Source organism: Oncorhynchus tshawytscha, linkage group LG17 (genome assembly GCF_018296145.1).
Source record: "Oncorhynchus tshawytscha isolate Ot180627B linkage group LG17, Otsh_v2.0, whole genome shotgun sequence".
Classification (NCBI taxonomy): domain Eukaryota; kingdom Metazoa; phylum Chordata; class Actinopteri; order Salmoniformes; family Salmonidae; genus Oncorhynchus; species Oncorhynchus tshawytscha.
Window position 1 is genome coordinate 20075818 of NC_056445.1, and position 17766 is coordinate 20093583.

General features: G+C 45.5%; 1 protein-coding gene across 2 annotated transcripts in view; it reads right to left on the minus strand.

Moving 5' to 3' along the window:
- Positions 1 to 2390: 2390 nt before the first annotated feature.
- Positions 2391 to 17766, minus strand: part of LOC121839786 (nectin-3-like protein) — a 45838-nt gene continuing 30462 nt past the window's right edge. For both annotated transcript variants that reach the window (XR_006079234.1, XM_042300376.1), the window contains exon 4: positions 2391 to 4129. Coding sequence is in view for 1 of the 2 variants with exons in the window: in XM_042300376.1 (XP_042156310.1) it covers positions 4083 to 4129 (47 nt within the window). In the remaining variant the exon portion in view is untranslated. The remainder of the gene's footprint in view (positions 4130 to 17766) is intronic.

A 17766-nucleotide genomic window follows, 5' to 3' on the forward strand; every position in this document is an offset into this window, starting at 1 on the left:
AGTTGAGATGTATTCAATGTTGAGTTTGCATCCCAATATTACACTTTATGTACATCACAGAAGACTGAAATATAACAAAACTGTTTGACATAGAAACACCTGCTTTTAATAAAAATTGTAAAAAACTTTATTAATTATGAAAAATATTAATAACATTCCACCTATGAGGCCAAAGATAGTGCTTTGGTCACTGTCTGCAGGAAAGGGCACACATTCACTTATCAAGAAGGAAACTGTTTAGTATGTGTAAAAAAAAAAATACAGTTAGCTTACAATACAATTTCACATTACCTCTACTTTTATGAGCTGGAAAATAAATACTCTGAATCTGAAATGTAAAAATGAATTAAACTTTTAAACAAACAGAGGCACAGACAAATCCCTGCATCAACATCTCTAATCGTTCAGTTGGATATGGAGCCCATGCTATTCACTACTGTATTGGTCTGTTTGTCATTTGTTCAATTTCCTTTTGCCTCTTTCATTTTAGATGAGGGTGTAATCAGCCTTGAGAAGAGAACGTTGCAAGGCACTGCACATTGGAATGATTTCACACTAACAATGCACAGACTCAAATCAAAGCGACGTGGCTTCCGAAACGGAATGTCACCGTGTTAAAAACGTGAATTTTCCATTCTTTTTGCCACTTTCTTTTCGCTCCACTTGAAATGAGTACAATTGTCGGCTCAGCGGAGATTGTTGTTCTGATGAATAGTTTGCCATGTTTGGGGATTGATAACATTTAGTGCAATCCACACACGAGGGAGAGGATGAAAAATAGAAAAAGACAAATGGATTCAATTATTGAGCTTGTTTTGAATGTTTTTATGCAGCATTTTTGAATGTAGAAAATGTGCTGTATACAGTGGGGCAAAAAAAGTATTTAGTCAACCACCAATTGTACAAGTTCTCCCACTTAAAAAGATGAGAGAGGCCTGTAATTTTCATCAAAAGGTACACTTCAACTATGACAGACAAAATGAAAAAATAAATCCAGAAAATCACATTGTAGGATTTTTAATGAATTTATTTGCAAATTATGGTGGAAAATAAGTATTTGGTCACCTACAAACAAGCAAGATTTCTAGATCTCACAGACCTGTAACTTCTTCTTTAAGAGGCTCCTCTGTCCTCCACTCATTACCTGTATTAATGGCACCTGTTTGAACTTGTTATCTGTATAAAAGACACCTGTCCACAACCTCAAACAGTCACCCTCCAGACCAAAGAGCTGTCAAAGGACACCAGAAACAAAATTGTAGACCTGCACCAGGCTGGGAAGACTGAATCTGCAATAGGTAAGCAGCTTGGTTTGAAGAAATCAACTGTGGAAATCAACAATTATTAGGAAATGGAAGACATACAAGACCACTGATAATCTCCCTCGATCTGGGGCTCCACGCAAGATCTCACCCCGTGGGGTCAAAATGATCGCAAGAACGGTGAGCAAAAATCCCAGAACCCCACGGGGGGACCTAGTGAATGACCTGCAGAGAGCTGGGACCAAAGTAACAAAGCCTACCATCAGTAACACACTACGCCGCCAGGGACTCAAATCCCGCAGTGCCAGACGTGTCCCCCTGCTTAAGCCAGTATATGTCCAGGCCCGTCTGAAATTTGCTAGAGAGCATTTGGATGATCCAGGAGAAGATTGGGAGAATGTCATATGGTCAGATGAAACATTTTGGTAAAAACTCAACTCGTTGTGTTTGGAGGACAAAGAATGCAGAGTTGCATCCAAAGAACACCATACCTACTGTGATGCATGGGGGTGGAAACATCATGCTTTGGGGCTGTTTTTCTGCAAAGGGACCAGGACGACTGATCCATGTAAAGGAAAGAATGAATGGGGCCATGTATCGTGAGATTTTGAGTGAAACCCTCCTTCCATCAGCAAGGGCATTGAAGATGAAACGTGGCTGGGTCTTTCAGCATGACAATGATCCCAAACACACCACCCGGGCAACGAAGGAGTGGCTTCGTAAGAAGCATTTCAAGGTCCTGGAGTGGCCTAGCCAGTCTCCAGATCTCAACCCCATAGAAAATCTTTGGAGGGAGTTGAAAGTCTGTGTTGCCCAGCAACAGCCCCAAAACATCACTGCTCTAGAGGAGATCTGCATGGAGGAATGGCCCAAAATACCAGCAACAGTGTGTGAAAACCTTGTGAAGACTTACAGAAAACATTTGACCTCTGTCATTGCCAACAAAGGGTATATAACAAAGTATTGAGATAAACTTTTGTTATTGACCAAATACTTATTTTCCACCATAATTTGCAAATAAATTCATTAAAAATCCTACAATGTGATTTTCTGGACTTTTTTCCTTCTCATTTTGTCTGTCATAGTTGAAGTGTACCTATGATGAAAATTACAGGCATCTCTCATCTTTTTAAGTGGGAGAACTTGCACAATTGGTGGCTGACTAAATACGTTTTGCCCCACTGTAACTATGTGTTATATATCTATGATTAACTTGGCTCTTTTTGGCACTTCTCCTCCGACAACGTTACCTCCTGCTACCTTGGTGTAGTGGAGGGTAAACGCAGCTTGCCCACTTTCATTTGTGGAACCTTTTGTGGAAAAATGTTTTGGAAGTATAGGTAGTGTTACTTTTTCACTGCAACTGGTGAATCAGTTTACCCACATATTTTTGTAATACTATATCACTGTTAGCATATCCTCTATACCATTACAAACAACTTACTGCCCAGGGGTACAACTTCAGGAAGTACAAAAGACTTAAGTTACCCTATGAGAACATGCAGCAGTGTGATTCGCTACCGAGTCCAAACTCCTGGCTTAGCCAGTTCCATCATTAGCTAGAGACTACTCAAGACAGGAATAGACTGTTTTCCAGGCTCTATAAAAGTCAGATGCATCTCACCCCAGGAGTCAGCCATCCTTGACAAATGAGAACAAATAAATGTGTGTTGTTTGTCTCCTCAGTCCTATTTTGAGGGATGTTTACACGAAGTTCCCACAGCGTTTGTAAGAAAAATGCATTATCAGAGCTATGCAGACAAATGTTTTTGGAAATCGTCTTTGAGACTACCCTTTTCTTATCTCTAAGGGGTGAACAAACATCAGATGTACAGTATTTGCCAAATAATCCCAACAAATTACAGTGCAGTACCAGATGCTCATTAGCACTAGTCAACAGTACAGGCTTTCCCATTCAAACAGGTCAAAAATACAATGACTTTGTATCACTCGCCGTGAGTCATACCTACTGAGAGTGTAACTTTCTTTTGATTTGCCCCAGAACTTCCAGCCTTGAGCTCATAATTGTGGCAGTAGTCAGTCAGTCACTCATTACGGTGGCACCACCAATGAAAGGCACCTTGTTGCAGGACTCTTGGACTGTGGGGCGGGCCCGGCCAGCACGATGACCTGTCACATTAATGCAGCGCTGTCACTCAGGGCAAGTACAGAGATTCCTTTTTATTCTCCCATGGCCCCCTTGCTCCTAAAGTGGTGTCTGACACGCGCCACAATGTAAGCATTTCGCCTCGCTCTGACAAGACGATAATAAGAATTACTCGCCCCCTCCCCTGGACTGGAAGGCATTATGTGTTCTTCCAAGTTTAGAGGGCATAATTGATGATAATTACAGTGCATAGAACCAAACATCTCCAAAGGGATCTTGCATGTGCACAACTATGCCAGAATTCTTTTTACAAATGAACAGAAATAGAGAAAATGTTGGATTTGAATTATTCTTCTCTGCTGATATTTGTTTTATATCAAATGTGTGTTTATACCTACAGTATTACATTTACATTTTAGTCATTTAGCAGACGCTCTTATCCAGATCAAATAACAGTTAGTGCATTCATCTTAAGAAAGCTAAGTGGACAACCACATATCTCAGTCACGGTAGCACATTTTTTTCTCAATAAAGTAGTCAAATGAAAAGAGAGCAGCTGGGTGATCCATGTCTCCGTCTGGGGGCAGAAAGTCTAGGGACTGAAGGGCAGCATAGAGTGAGATGAACTCTGCGTTCTTGACTGCAGATCAGCAGTTCCAACCAAACATTGCAAGAGACCAGGAAATCCACATGGGTTGTGCTCGCAGGGTACACTAAATTAGAAGGGTTGCAGCCAAGGGGTGGGAAGCATGTGTAAAGCCTACAGGAAGAGGAGTAAACAGGTATTGAAAACACACACATAGTTGACAAAGCTACAAAAGACATTTGAGAATTTGACCCATACATTTGATAATCTGAACCATGTATTTAATCGCTTGGAAGGAAGAAAAGCTGCATTAATTTAACTTCCCACTAGTGCCTAAAATGCACTAGCGGGAAGTCTAAAGTAAAATATAGTTTTGTATGGGTCTTTATATTTTGTATGCCTCAGTGTAATGTGAATAGCATAAACAAACATAAAAAATATAGGTTATGTCAATGTGTAAATCACAACAAACTACAATCTCCCTTGATCAGTCTGACCACACACAGTATTGAAGCTTCCTTACTCTTTCTCATCTCTTTCTGATGAGGATAATATGTACACTGGGCAAAGATGTTTTGATCTCTCAGTAAGTGTACCTATAGCCCAACTTCCTTTTGATCGACAACATGGATAAAAACAGGCTAAAGAGGGGTTGTTCCATTAGTCTCCTTAGTAAACTCTCCTTCCAGACTCATATCAAACATCTCCAATCTAAAATCAAATCTAGAGTCGGCTTTCTATTCCGCAATAAAGCCTCCTTCACTCACGCCGCCAAACTTACCCTAGTAAAACTGACTATCCTACCGATCCTCGACTTTGGCGATGTCATCTACAAAATAGCTTCCAATACTCTACTCAGCAATCTGGATGCAGTTTATCACAGTGCCATCCATTTTGTTACTAAAGCACCTTATACCATCCACCACTGCGACCTGTATGCTCTAGTCGGCTGGCCATCGCTACATATTCGTCGCCAGACCCACTGGCTCCAGGTCATCTACAAGTCCATGCTAGGTAAAGCTCCGCCTTATCTCAGTTCACTGGTCACGATGGCAACACCCACCCGTAGCACGCGCTCCAGCAGGTGTATCTCACTGATCATCCCTAAAGCCAACACCTCATTTGGCCGCCTTTCGTTCCAGTTCTCTGCTGCCTGTGACTGGAACGAATTGCAAAAATCGCTGAAGCTGGAGACTTATCTCCCTCACCAACTTTAAACATCTGCTATCTGAGCAGCTAACCGATCGCTGCAGCTGTACATAGTCCATCGGTAAATAGCCCACCCAATTTGACCTACCTCATCCCCATACTGTTTATATTTATTTACTTTTCTGCTCTTTTGCACACCAATATCTCTACCTGTACATGACCATCTGATCATTTATCACTCCAGTGTTAATCTGCAAAATTGTAATTATCCGCCTACCTCCTCAAGCCTTTTGCACACAATGTATATAGACTCTCTTTTTTTTCTACTGTGTTATTGACTTGTTAATTGTTTACTCCATGTGTAACTCTGTGTTGTCTGTTCACACTGCTATGCTTTATCTTGGCCAGGTCGCAGTTGCAAATGAGAACTTGTTCTCAACTAGCCTACCTGGTTAAATAAAGGTGAAATAAAATAAATAAAATAAATTTAAAAAATGAAAGCTACCAAGTAGCAGTGTTCTCTGGAGTGAGGTCCTTTACTTTACTAAAACCCCTGTTAGCATTTTGATGCATCGATAGTCAGCGTTGGCTAATAGCTCCACATTGGCCTATTGATGCAACATGTCATTAAAGCTTTGTCATTTCCTGAGCGTCTGATAGTTCCTGGCATTCACTCAGCAGGACTGCTGTTAGAAGAGGACTTGGAGGAGAGAGGACTGGAATAACGACAGCAAACCACCTGCTACATCAGCTACAATTTAGGGGAAATTGCAGAGAATAAACTCATTGGGCCCTCAGATTGTTAATATTGACGAGGTAGACGCCAGGGGAAAGGAGTGTTTTATCTAAATGATAAAGATACAATAGGGACGTGGCACGCTATGTCACCTGATGCTGTTCTCTCCAATAGGATGAGAAACAATCCAACAAGCGGCCGTCTATTTCCGATCTGGTGATTTCAATAAATGATTTCATAAAATATGATTCCAAATGCATCTGCTGTTTGAATACAGTAAATCTGTGTTATGTCAAAACAGAGATTAGAATGCACTGCACACTGATTCACCAATGTCCAGGACCTATTACTGATCTCACTGTTTTACTGATTACTGATCTCACCTATCTCACTCTTACTGACAGCTATGGCTGCTTCGCTGTTGTCTGTGCCCAATAATGTTTGTACCATGTTGTGTACTGCTACCATGTTGTGCTGCTGCCATATTATGTTGCTACCATGTTGTTGTCATGTGTTGCTGCCATGCTATATTGTTGTTGTCAATGACGTGCATACTGGGAGCGGAGTCAGATGCAGGAGAGCAGAGAGTTGTGAATAGGCAAAAAAATGTGTTTAGGCAGGAGAAACCAAAAGATGGACGCCACTGCGTCGAAACCTCCATCCAATATGCCAAAGTGCAAAAACGCGCAAACAGTCACAATAATAAAGTACAAACAAATAAACATACCTTGTGAATAATATATTGGGGAAAAACACACACCGGAAAATAGCAGTCAAAAATTACACGTAGCATGAAACAATCACACACAAAGACATGAGGGGGAACAGAGGAATAAATACATGTAGTGTGATTGGGGAATGAAAACCAGGTGTGCAGGGAACAAGACAAAACAAATGGATAAATGAAAAATGGAGCAGCGATGGCTAGAAAGGCGGTGACGTCGACCACCGCCCAAACAAAGAGGAGCCAACCTCGGCGCAAGTCGTGACAGTACCCACCCTTTGACGCGCGGCTCAAGCGGCGTGCCGACACCGGCCACGGGGATAACCCGGAGGGCGAGGAGCAGGGCGATCCGGCCGGCGACGGTGGAGTTACCGCAGCAGTTCAAGGTCCAACACAACCGCCACCGGAACCCAGCACCTCTCCTCCGGACTGTACCCCTCCCACTCCACGAGGTAATGAAGGCCCCTCGCCCGACGCCTTGAATCCAGGATGGAACGGACAGAGTACGCCGGGGCCCCCTCGATGTCCAGAGGGGGCGGAGGAACCTCTCGCACCTCAGACTCCTGGAGCGGACCAGCCACCACCGGCCTGAGGAGAGACACTTGGATCGAGGGGTTAATATGGTAATCGGGGGGAAGCTGTAACCTGTAACATACCTCGTTCACTCTCCTCGGGATATTGAACGGCCCCACAAACCGCGGGCCCAGCTTCCGGCAGGGCAGACAGAGGGGCAGGTTTCGGGTCGAGAGCCAGACCCTGTCCCCCGGTGCGAACACCGGGGCCTCGCTGCGGTGACGGGCCATGCTGGTCTTTTGGCGCAGCGCGGCCTGCTGGAGGTGACCATGGGTGGCTTCCCATGTCTCCTCCGCGCGCCTGAACCAATCGCCCACCGCAGGAGCCTCAGTCTGACTCTGATGCCACGGTGCCAGAACTGGCTGGTACCCCAATACACACTGAAAGGGGGATAGGTTAGTGGAGGAGTGGCAGAGCGAGTTCTGCGCCATCTCTGGCCAGGGCACGAACGCCGCCCACTCCCCCGGCCGGTCCTGGCAATAGGACCGCAGAAACCTGCCCACATCCTGGTTGACTCTTTCCACCTGCCCATTACTCTCGGGGTGGAAATCCGAGGTGAGGCTGATTGAGAACCCCAGACGCTACATGAACGCCCTCCAGACTTTCGAAGTGAACTGGGGACCTCGATCAGACACTATATCCTCAGGCACCCCGTAGTGCCGGAAGACGTGTGTAAACAGGGCCTCTGCAATTTGTAGGACCGTAGGGAGACCGGGCAGAGGGAGGAGAGAACAGGACTTAGAGAAATGATCCACAACGACCAGGATCGTGGTGTTTCCCTGTGAGGGAGGAAGATCCGTTAGAAAATTCCCCGACAGGTGGGACCAAGGCTGTTGTGGAACGGATAAGGGATGTAGCTTACCTCTGGTCAGGTGTCTAGAAGCCTTGCACTGGGCGCACACCGAGCAGGAGGAAACATATACCCTCACGTCCCGAGCCAAGGTGGGCCACCAGTACTTCCCAGTCTGACAGCGCACAGTCCGACCGATCCCCGGATGACCAGAGGAGGGTGATGTGTGGGCCGAATAGATCAACTGGTAATGGACAGCCGACAGAACGTACTGATGCCCGAAGGGACACTGGAGTGGAGCGTGCTCTGTATGCAACGCCTGCTCGATGTCCGAGTCCAGCTCCCACACGACCGGCGCTACCAAGCAGGAGGCCGGGAGAATGGGAGTCTGATCCATGGACCGCTCCTCTGTGTCATATAGCCGGGACAGTGCGTCTGCCTTCACATTCTGGGAACCTGGTCTGTAGGACAGGGTAAACACAAAAAGGGTAAAGAACATGGCCCACCTTGCCTGATGACAATTTAGTCTCCTAGCTGCCCGGATGTACTCCAGGTTGCGGTGGTCAGTCCAGATGGCAAAAGGGTGTTTAGCCCCCTCAAGCCAATGTCTCCATGCCTTCAAAGCCTTAACCACAGCCAACAGCTCCCGGTCCCCCACATCATAGTTCCGCTCCGCTGGGCTGAGCTTCTTCAAGAAGAAAGCACAGTGGCGGACCTTCGGTGGCGTGCCCGAGCGCTGAGAGAGCATGGCTCCTATACCAGCCTCGGACGTGTCCACCGCCACTATGAACGCCAAAGAGGGATCCGGATGGGCCAGCACGGGAACCGAGGTAAACAGAGCTCTTAGGTGCCCAAAAGCCCTGTCCGCCTCAACCGACCACTGCAGACGTACATGACCCCCCCTTCAGCAGTGAGGTAATGGGAACAGCCACCTGGCCAAAACCCTGGATAAATCTCCGGTAGTATTTGGCAAGCCCCAAAAAAATCGCTGCACATCCTTTTCCATGGTGGGAGTCGGCCAATTACGCACGGCTGCCATGCGGTCACTCTCCATCTCCACCCCGGTTGTGGAAATGCGATACCTTAGGAAAAAGACAGCCTGCTGAAAGAACAGGCATTTCTCAGCGTTGACGTACAGGTCATGCTCCAACAGTCTCCCAAGTACCTTGTACACCAAGGACACATGCTCGGCGCGGTGCGTGTAGCGGAATATATCAGAATGTCATCGATATACACCACTACATCCTGCCCGTGCAGGTCCCTGAAAATCTGTCTACAAAGGATTGGAAGACTGATGGAGCAATCATCAACCCGTACGGCATGAAGAGGTACTCATAATGCCCTGAGGTGGTACGAAACGCCATCTTCCACTTGTCTCCTTCCCGGATATGCACCAGGTTATACGCACTCCTGAGATCCAGTTTAGTGAAGAAGCGCACCCCGTGCATTGACTCAATAGCCATGGCGATAAGAGGTAGCGGGTAACTGTACCTCACAGTGATCTGATTTAGGCCTCGGTAGTCAATACACGGGTGCAGACCTCCATCCTTCTTCTTCACAAAAAAGAAACTCGAGGGGGCGGGTGAAGTGGAGGACCGAATGTACCCCAGATGCAGGGATTCAGAGACATATGTCACCATAGCCACCGACTCCGCTTGCGACAGGGGATACACGTGACTCCTGGGAAGTGCAGCATCTACCAGGAGATTTATCACACAATCCCTCCGTTGATGAGGTGGTAATTGGGTCGCCTTATTTTTAGAGAAGGTGAGAGCCAAATCAGCATATTCTGGGGGAATGCGCACGGTGGAGACCTGGTCTGGACTTTCCACTGTGGTAGCACCAACGGAAACCCCTACACACCTCCCCAGGCATTCTCGCGACCACCCCGTGAGAGCCCTCTGTTGCCAGGAAATGGTGGGGTTATGACGAGCCAACCAGGGAAGGCCTAGTACAACGGGAAATGCAGGAGAGTCAATGAGGACGACACTGATTCTCTACTCGTGACCCCCCTGCGTCTCCATGGCCAGGGAGATGTTGGCCTCCCTGATTAACCCAGACCCTAAAGGTCGACTATCCAGAGCTTGTACTGGGAAAGGTCTAACCACAGGAATAATGGGGATCCCTAAACTAAAAGGGCTAACGCTCTGTCGATAAAGTTCCCAGCTGCGCCTGAATCGACGAGCGCCTTATGCTGGGAATGCGGGGGAAAACTCAGGAAAAGAAACAGGTACAAACAGCTGACCAACAGAGGATTCTGGATGAGAGTGGTGCAGACTCACCTGGGGTGACGCCAGAGTGCCCCCAGAGGGACCAACCCGGCACCGACCGGCAGTGTGCCCTCTGTGGCCACAGATGGTGCAAGTGAAGGCCCCTCCTCCAGCCTCCCTACGCGCAGCCCCTCCCAGCTCGATGGGCACCGGAGCAGGAGTGCTGGAAGATGGAACCAACAGAGCCCCCTCTGGATGTCCGAGGGTAACCAGCAGGTTATCCAACTGGATCCAACTGGATTATCCCTGCAGGCCAACTCCCGTCGGACGTCCTCGCACAATGAGGGCCCTGTCATTCCATCCTGCTCCGGCGGCCAAGGTCCGGAATTCCAGTGCAAACTCCTGTGCGCTCCTCGTCCCCTGCCTCAAATGGAAGAGTCGCTCCTCCGCCACTCTCCCTTCGGGTGGATGGTCGAAGACGGCCCGGAAGCGGCAGGGGAACTCCTCGAAGTGGTCCAACACCACGTCTCCTTCTCCCCATACGGTGTTTGCCCACTCCAGAGCTCTCCCCGAGAGGCATGAGACGAGGGCGGACACTCGCTCCTTTCCCGAGGGAGCTGGGTGAATGGTGGCCAGGTATAAGTCCAGTTGTAGGTGGAACTCCTGACACTGTGCTGCAGTCCCGTCATACTCCCTGGGAAGGGAGAGACGCATCCCACTGGAACTGGATCCGGACGGGACGGGTAGAGGTGACCCCAATTGCGCTGGTCGAGGCGCTGCCCAGCGGTCCATGGTCTAGACAACACGATCCATCATGGCACCGAGTTGGTGCAGCATTGCTGAGTGTTCCTGGACACGCTCCTCGACTCCTCTGACCGGGGTACCTGCTCCTGCTAACTCCATGGTGGGTGTGAGATTCTGTCAGGTGTGTGCATACTGGTAGTGGAGTCAGGTGCAGGAGAGCAGAGAGTTGTGAACAGGCGCACACTTTATTTAGGCAGGAGAAACCAACAGACAGACGTCACTGCCTTGCCTGGTTCACCAACTACTTTGCAGACAGAGTTCAGTGTGTCAAATCGGAGGGCATGCTGTCCGGTCCTCTGGCAGTCTCTATGGGGGTGCCACAGGGTTCAATTCTCGGGCCAACTCTTTTCTCTGTATATATCAATGATGTTGCTCTTGCTGCGGGCGATTCCCTGATCCACCTCTACGCAGACGACACCATTCTGTATACTTCCGGCCCATGGACACTGTGCTATCTAACCTCCAAACGAGCTTCAATGCCATACAACACTCGTTCCGTGGCCTCCAACTGCTCTTAAACGCTAGTAAAACCAAATGCTTGCTTTTCAACCGTTCGCTGCCTGCACCCGCACGCCCGACTAGCATCACCACCCTGGATGGTTCCGACCTAGAATATGTGGACATCTATAAGTACCTAGGTGTCTGGCTAGACTGTAAACTCTCCTTCCAGACTCATATCAAACATCTCCAATCTAAAATCAAATCTAGTCTGCTTTCTATTCCGCAACAAAGCCTCCTTCACTCACGCCGCCAAACTTACCCTAGTAAAACTGACTATCCTACCGATCCTCGACTTCAGCGATGTCATCTACAAAATAGATAGACAAAACATCTACAAAATAGCTTCCAACACTCTACTCAGCAAAAAGTTTATCACAGTGCCATCCGTTTTGTTACTAAAGCACCTTATACCACCCACCACTGTGACCTGTATGCTCTAGTCGGCTGGCTCTCGCTACATATTCGTCGCCAGACCCACTGGCTCCAGGTCATCTACAAGTCCATGCTAGGTAAAAGCTCCGCCTTATCTCAGTTCACTGGTCACGATGGCAACACCCACCCGTAGCACGCGCTCCAGCAGGTGTATCTCACTGATCATCCCTAAAGCCAACACCTCATTTGGCCGCCTTTCGTTCCAGTTCTCTGCTGCCTGTGACTGGAACGAATTGCAAAAATCGCTGAAGTTGGAGACTTTTATCTCCCTCACCAACTTCAAACATCTGCTATCTGAGCAGCTAACCGATCGCTGCAGCTGTACATAGTCTATCGGTAAATAGCCCACCCAATTTTACCTACCTCTTCCCCATACTGTTTATATTTATTTACTTTTCTGCTCTTTTGCACACCAATATCTCTACCTGTACATGACCATCTGATCATTTATCACTCCAGTGTTAATCTGCAAAATTGTAATTATTCGCCTACCTCCTCATGCCTTTTGCACACAATGTATATAGACTCTCTTTTTTTCTACTGTGTTATTGACTTGTTAATTGTTTACTCCATGTGTAACTCTGTGTTGTTGTCTGTTCACACTGCTATGCTTTATCTTGGCCAGGTCGCAGTTGCAAATGAGAACTTGTTCTCAACTAGCCTACCTGGTTAAATAAAGGTGAAATAAAATAAATAAAAAACTGCGTCGAAACCTCCATCCAATATGCCAAAGTGCAAAAACGCGCAAACAGTCACAATAATAAAGTACAAACAAATAAACATACCTTGTGAATAATATATTGGGGAAAAACACACACCGGAAAATAGCAGTCAAAAATGACACGTAGCATGAAACAATCACACACAAAGACATGAGGGGGAACAGAGGAATACATACATGTAGTGTGATTGGGGAATGAAAACCAGGTGTGCAGGGAACAAGACAAAACAAATGGATAAATGAAAAATGGAGCGGCGATGGCTAGAAAGCCGGTGACATCGACCACGGAACGCTGCCCGGACAAGGAGAGGAGCCGACCTCGGCGGAAGTCATGACAGTTGTCTTAGGTCTATATGTCATGTTGTGTTGTCTCTTGTCGTGATGTGTTTTGTCCTATATTTTTATTTGATTTATTTGTATTTTTAATCCCAGCCCCCGTCCCCGCAGGAGCCCTTTTTCCTTTCGGTAGGCAGTCATTGTAAAAAATGATTTGTTCTTAACTGACTTGCCTAGTTAAAAAAAGGTATTATATAAGATAACTATTATATATTACTGTATATAAGAGGCAAAAGCTAGTAATGACTCTTCAACAATACAAAGCTCTCTATATTGTGCAAAAAAAATCATTATTCTGGATGTACTCTGTGGTGGACGGCTGTTTGATTGACCAGTGAAACGGGACTACAGAGGGTGAAAGGTGAACTGATAAATGACATTGGAGCAGTGACAGACACCTGGCAGCCTGCCCTCTTTTCTCAATTAGAAGAACCATTGTCAAAAAACAGAACTCTACAGTGACATTATTATAACTGTGTTTTTTCTAACTTGTTTTATTATTGGAAGACATTGACATCACTTTATTTTTGTCCCCCACGATGAGGAGGGGAGGGGGATCTGTGTATATGTCTGTCTTTTTGTTTTTTTTATGTGTACGTATATGATGATTGCTCTGTGTTATTGTTGGTTTGGTCTGTATGGAAAATGTCAAATCAAATGTTTGAAAGAAAGGACCATCACAGGTAAAAGGGTTGATGATGGTTGATGCCAGACTGTTATATAAAGCCATCCCATTAAAACCCAACCAGCGTTTTATAGACGGCACTTGGGAATGGCAATTCTCAATGATCCGAGTTACGACCATCTTATATAACATGGTGTTTTGCACGGTAGTCATGACAACACAAAAGTAACAGAAGCAGGTATTTTGTTTCATTGCTGTTATTGCACTAATTTTTATTATTGCAATCATGTGATATAATTCTGTATCTTGACATGTACCTTGAAGGCGGCTTAGTCTTTTCCCTGACTGTTTCCCTACTTTATTACTATCCCAGGTGTCAGTGCAATATGAATGATCTAGTCCACAAGGGTAGATATACACTGCCTTCAGAAAGTATTCACGCCCCTCGACTTTTTCAACACTTTTTAATGTTACAGCCTGAATTTAAAATGGATTAAATTGAGGTTTTTTTTGGTCATTGGCCTATACACAATACCCATAATGTCCAAGTGTTTTAAGAAATTTTTACAAATTAATTAAAAATGAAAAGCTGAAATGTCTTGAGTCAATAATTATTCAAATCCTTTGTTATGGCAAGCCTAATTAGTTTCGGGAGTAAAAATGTACTTAAAATGTACTTAAGTCACATAATAAGTTGTATGGTCTCACAATTATCTGTAAGGTCCCTCAGTCGAGCAGTGAATTTCAAACAAAGATTCAACCACAAAGACCAGGGAGGTTTTCCAATACCTTGCTAAGAAGGGCACCTATTGGTAGATAGATCAACATAAAAAAGCAGACATTGAATATCCTTTTGAGCATGGTGAAGTTATTCATTACTCTTTGGATGGTGTATCAATGCACCCAGTCACTACAAAGATACAGGCATCCTTCCTAACTCAGTTGCCGGAGAGGAATGAAACCGCTCAGGGATTTCACCATGAGGCTAATGGGGACTTTAAAACAGTTACATAGTTTAATGGCTGTGATGTGAGAAAACTGAAGATGTATCAAAACGATTGTAGTTACTCCACAATACTAACCTAACTGTCAGAGTGAAAAGAAGGAAGCCTGTACAGAATAAAATATTCCAAAACATGCATCCTGTTTGCAACAAGGCACTAAAGTAATACTGCAATTCATTTTTTGTCCTGAATACAAAGTGTTATGTTTGGGGCAAATCCAATACAACACATTACACATTACTGAGTACCACTCTCCTTATTTTCAAGCACAGTGGTGGCTGCATCATGTTATGGGTATGCTTGTATCGTTAAGGACTGAGGAGTTTTTCAGGCAAAATCCTAGAGAAAAACCTGGTTCAGTCTGCTCTCCATCAGACACTGGGAGATTAATTAACCTTTCAGCAGGACAATAACCTAAAACTCAAGGCCAAATCTACACTGGAGTTGCTTACCAAGAAGACAGTGAATGTTCCCAAATGGTGGAGTTACAGTTTTGATTTAAATCTACTCGAAAATCTATGGCAAGACCTGAAAATGGTTGTCTAGCAATGATCAACAAGCAATTTGACAGATCTTGAAGAATTTTAAAAAGAATAATGGTCAAATGTTGCACAATCCAGATGTGGAAACCTCTTAAAGATTCTTAAAGACCCAAGAAAGACCTACAGTTGTAATCGCTGCCAAAGACTCGGGGGTGTGAATACTTATGTAAATGAGCTATTTCTCTATATAATTAAAAAAATATATGTAATAACTTTGTCATTATGGGGTATTGTGTGCAGATGGGTGAAAACAAATATAGATATTTCATCCATTTGAAATAACAACTAAATGTGTATGAATACTTTCTGAAGGCAGTGTAAATATAATATTCAGACTGGCAGACACAGGCTCATCAGTAGGAGAGACAGACACACCGCTGTTATCTGCTGAGGGATTTCCCCTGATTGCAGCTTATCTAGAACACAGCGTATTGATTTCCTATTAACACGACTCTCATATCCGTGGAAAGAGGCTGCTAGGCCTGATGATAAGATGGGGAAAGGTGGTGGTTAAGGAGGCGGACCGAAGTTATTAACTTCTTATTTCACCTGTATTCACACATTATCTTGTTTTTGGACAGTAATTGCTTCAATCTTGTATTTGTAATAAGCTTTGACAAAGATTTTATTGTACTTTTTGTATTTCTGAAGTTACATTTCAATATACATATATCATCCAGTGGATGGAAGCAACAAGAAAAAACTGAACCGAGGGGCCTGTGGAGCTGTCAGTGTCAACCACGGCTGTTGAAACTCTTTTCTTCCACCAGCAATCACAGGGAGGAAAGATGAAATGCTGTGACCCAAACGTATTGATATAAGTGGCCCAAAATAGATGTTTTACCCCGCGGACAAGAGCACACTGAAATCAACTTTCATTACACTTCCCACCACACTGATTTGCTTTGACACGAGCATCCAGTCCCATGAATAACCACGACATGTTAATTCATGTTTACTCTGGCGATGGGGATTCTGAACTACACGTCTTCAGAATGAGAGCTGCTCAAGTCTCAGCAGGGTGCCACGTATGGGCATTTGGAGACAGCAACAGAAACTGGCGGAACATTTTATAGTTGATTATGCACTGAATGCGGTTGTTATTAATTAAAGTATTCTCCTGTGTTGTGTACATTGGGGATAGGGTCTGGGATCAAATGGCATCCTGTGGTGAACAGGACCCCCATTAGAGAACCCAAACTATTTACTAGAAACAATTAAGAACATTTTATATAGAAAAAAAACAAATCTCTTCCTCCAATTCATCAAGCTAGCTGCAGTATAGGTCATAATGTGCTACTATCCTAACTCCTAATTAAACTCTTGTTCTCTCTAAACAGTGTTTGGCCGTGACGCACACAGGCTTCTCTCTAGAGACCTCATCAGCCAAGGGAAAGACACGATGCCACCTGGCTGGTGTTCTGTGTACCCGTGTGCCTGAGCTATCCTGTTGCCTTGTCTCACAGTCAGTGCTTCACTAAAGCCTGTCTGAGAATGTGTCTGAGAATAGTAATTAAGGGACGTGGGAGGCCTTTTTTGTTCCTGTTGTTTAAATTGTAAACCTGAGCCATCACGGCCATTACTGTGTTATAACCGGCACAACAGGTGCAGTTTGGTGGTACACTCCTGTCACCGGCAAGTGATGATAACAGGATGGAGCTGGGATCAGAGCCCTCCACTTGTTGGGTTGATTTACATGCCGTGCAGAGATGGCGAGGCGGCGTGAATCACCGGGAGAGACAGTGAGAGGACACGGTGGGAGGACATGAACGTGACTCTTAATGCAGCTGTTCATCGAGCTCATCGATTCTCGGAGAGTTACAGCTCACCTCCCGGCAGCTCACTTATCCACAAATGTCCGCAGCAACAGCTGTGCTGGGAAAAACATCCCGAAAACACCACAAGCATGCAGAAAAACTGACGCTGGCACAAAAGATTCCAATGGATCCACACACTACTTACTGGGCTTAGCTAACAATGACTAGTGGATGGATAGCAATTATTCACTAATGGAAAACTATTTCTAAATGCAACTTTATCATGATGCATAACACCCACAAGTCGTACCCTGCATACCACAAGATACAGATATTTCAAAAATCATTTCTACTACAGGTTGCTATTCCTGAGCAAATCCCCTTGGGTCCTCTTCACCCCAGAGTTCTAACTGCTTCCCTGCATAGGGGTCCATTCATTGACGAGGCAGCCAGGTCAGTGGGCTGTGTTAGCCCTGCCTTGTTCGGCTAACACCTGCGCTAGCCGAGCAGACAGCTGATGTCAGACAGCCGGTATTGCAGAGGAGCTGTGTTTTCTATGAATGAGCTGCCAGACTCCCACTCCTCTAAAGTGATGAGTCATCCATTGGCCCTGTGTCCTACAGTTTGTCCGTGGGCTCAGCTGACAGACCGCTGTTAGGTGTAATGAAATGGGTTTATATTTAGTGTACCCCCACATGCCAGGGCGCACACACACACAAACCAGAGGAGCTGGTGGGAGGGGCTATAGGATGAGAATAGTAACGGCTGGAATGGAATCAATAGAATGGTAACAAACACTTCAAACACATGTTTGACTTTGTTCCTGTCACGTGTGCTCCCTCTCCGGCCTCTAGGTCACCAGGCTCGTTATGGCGCACACCTGTCACCATCGTTATACTCATCACTC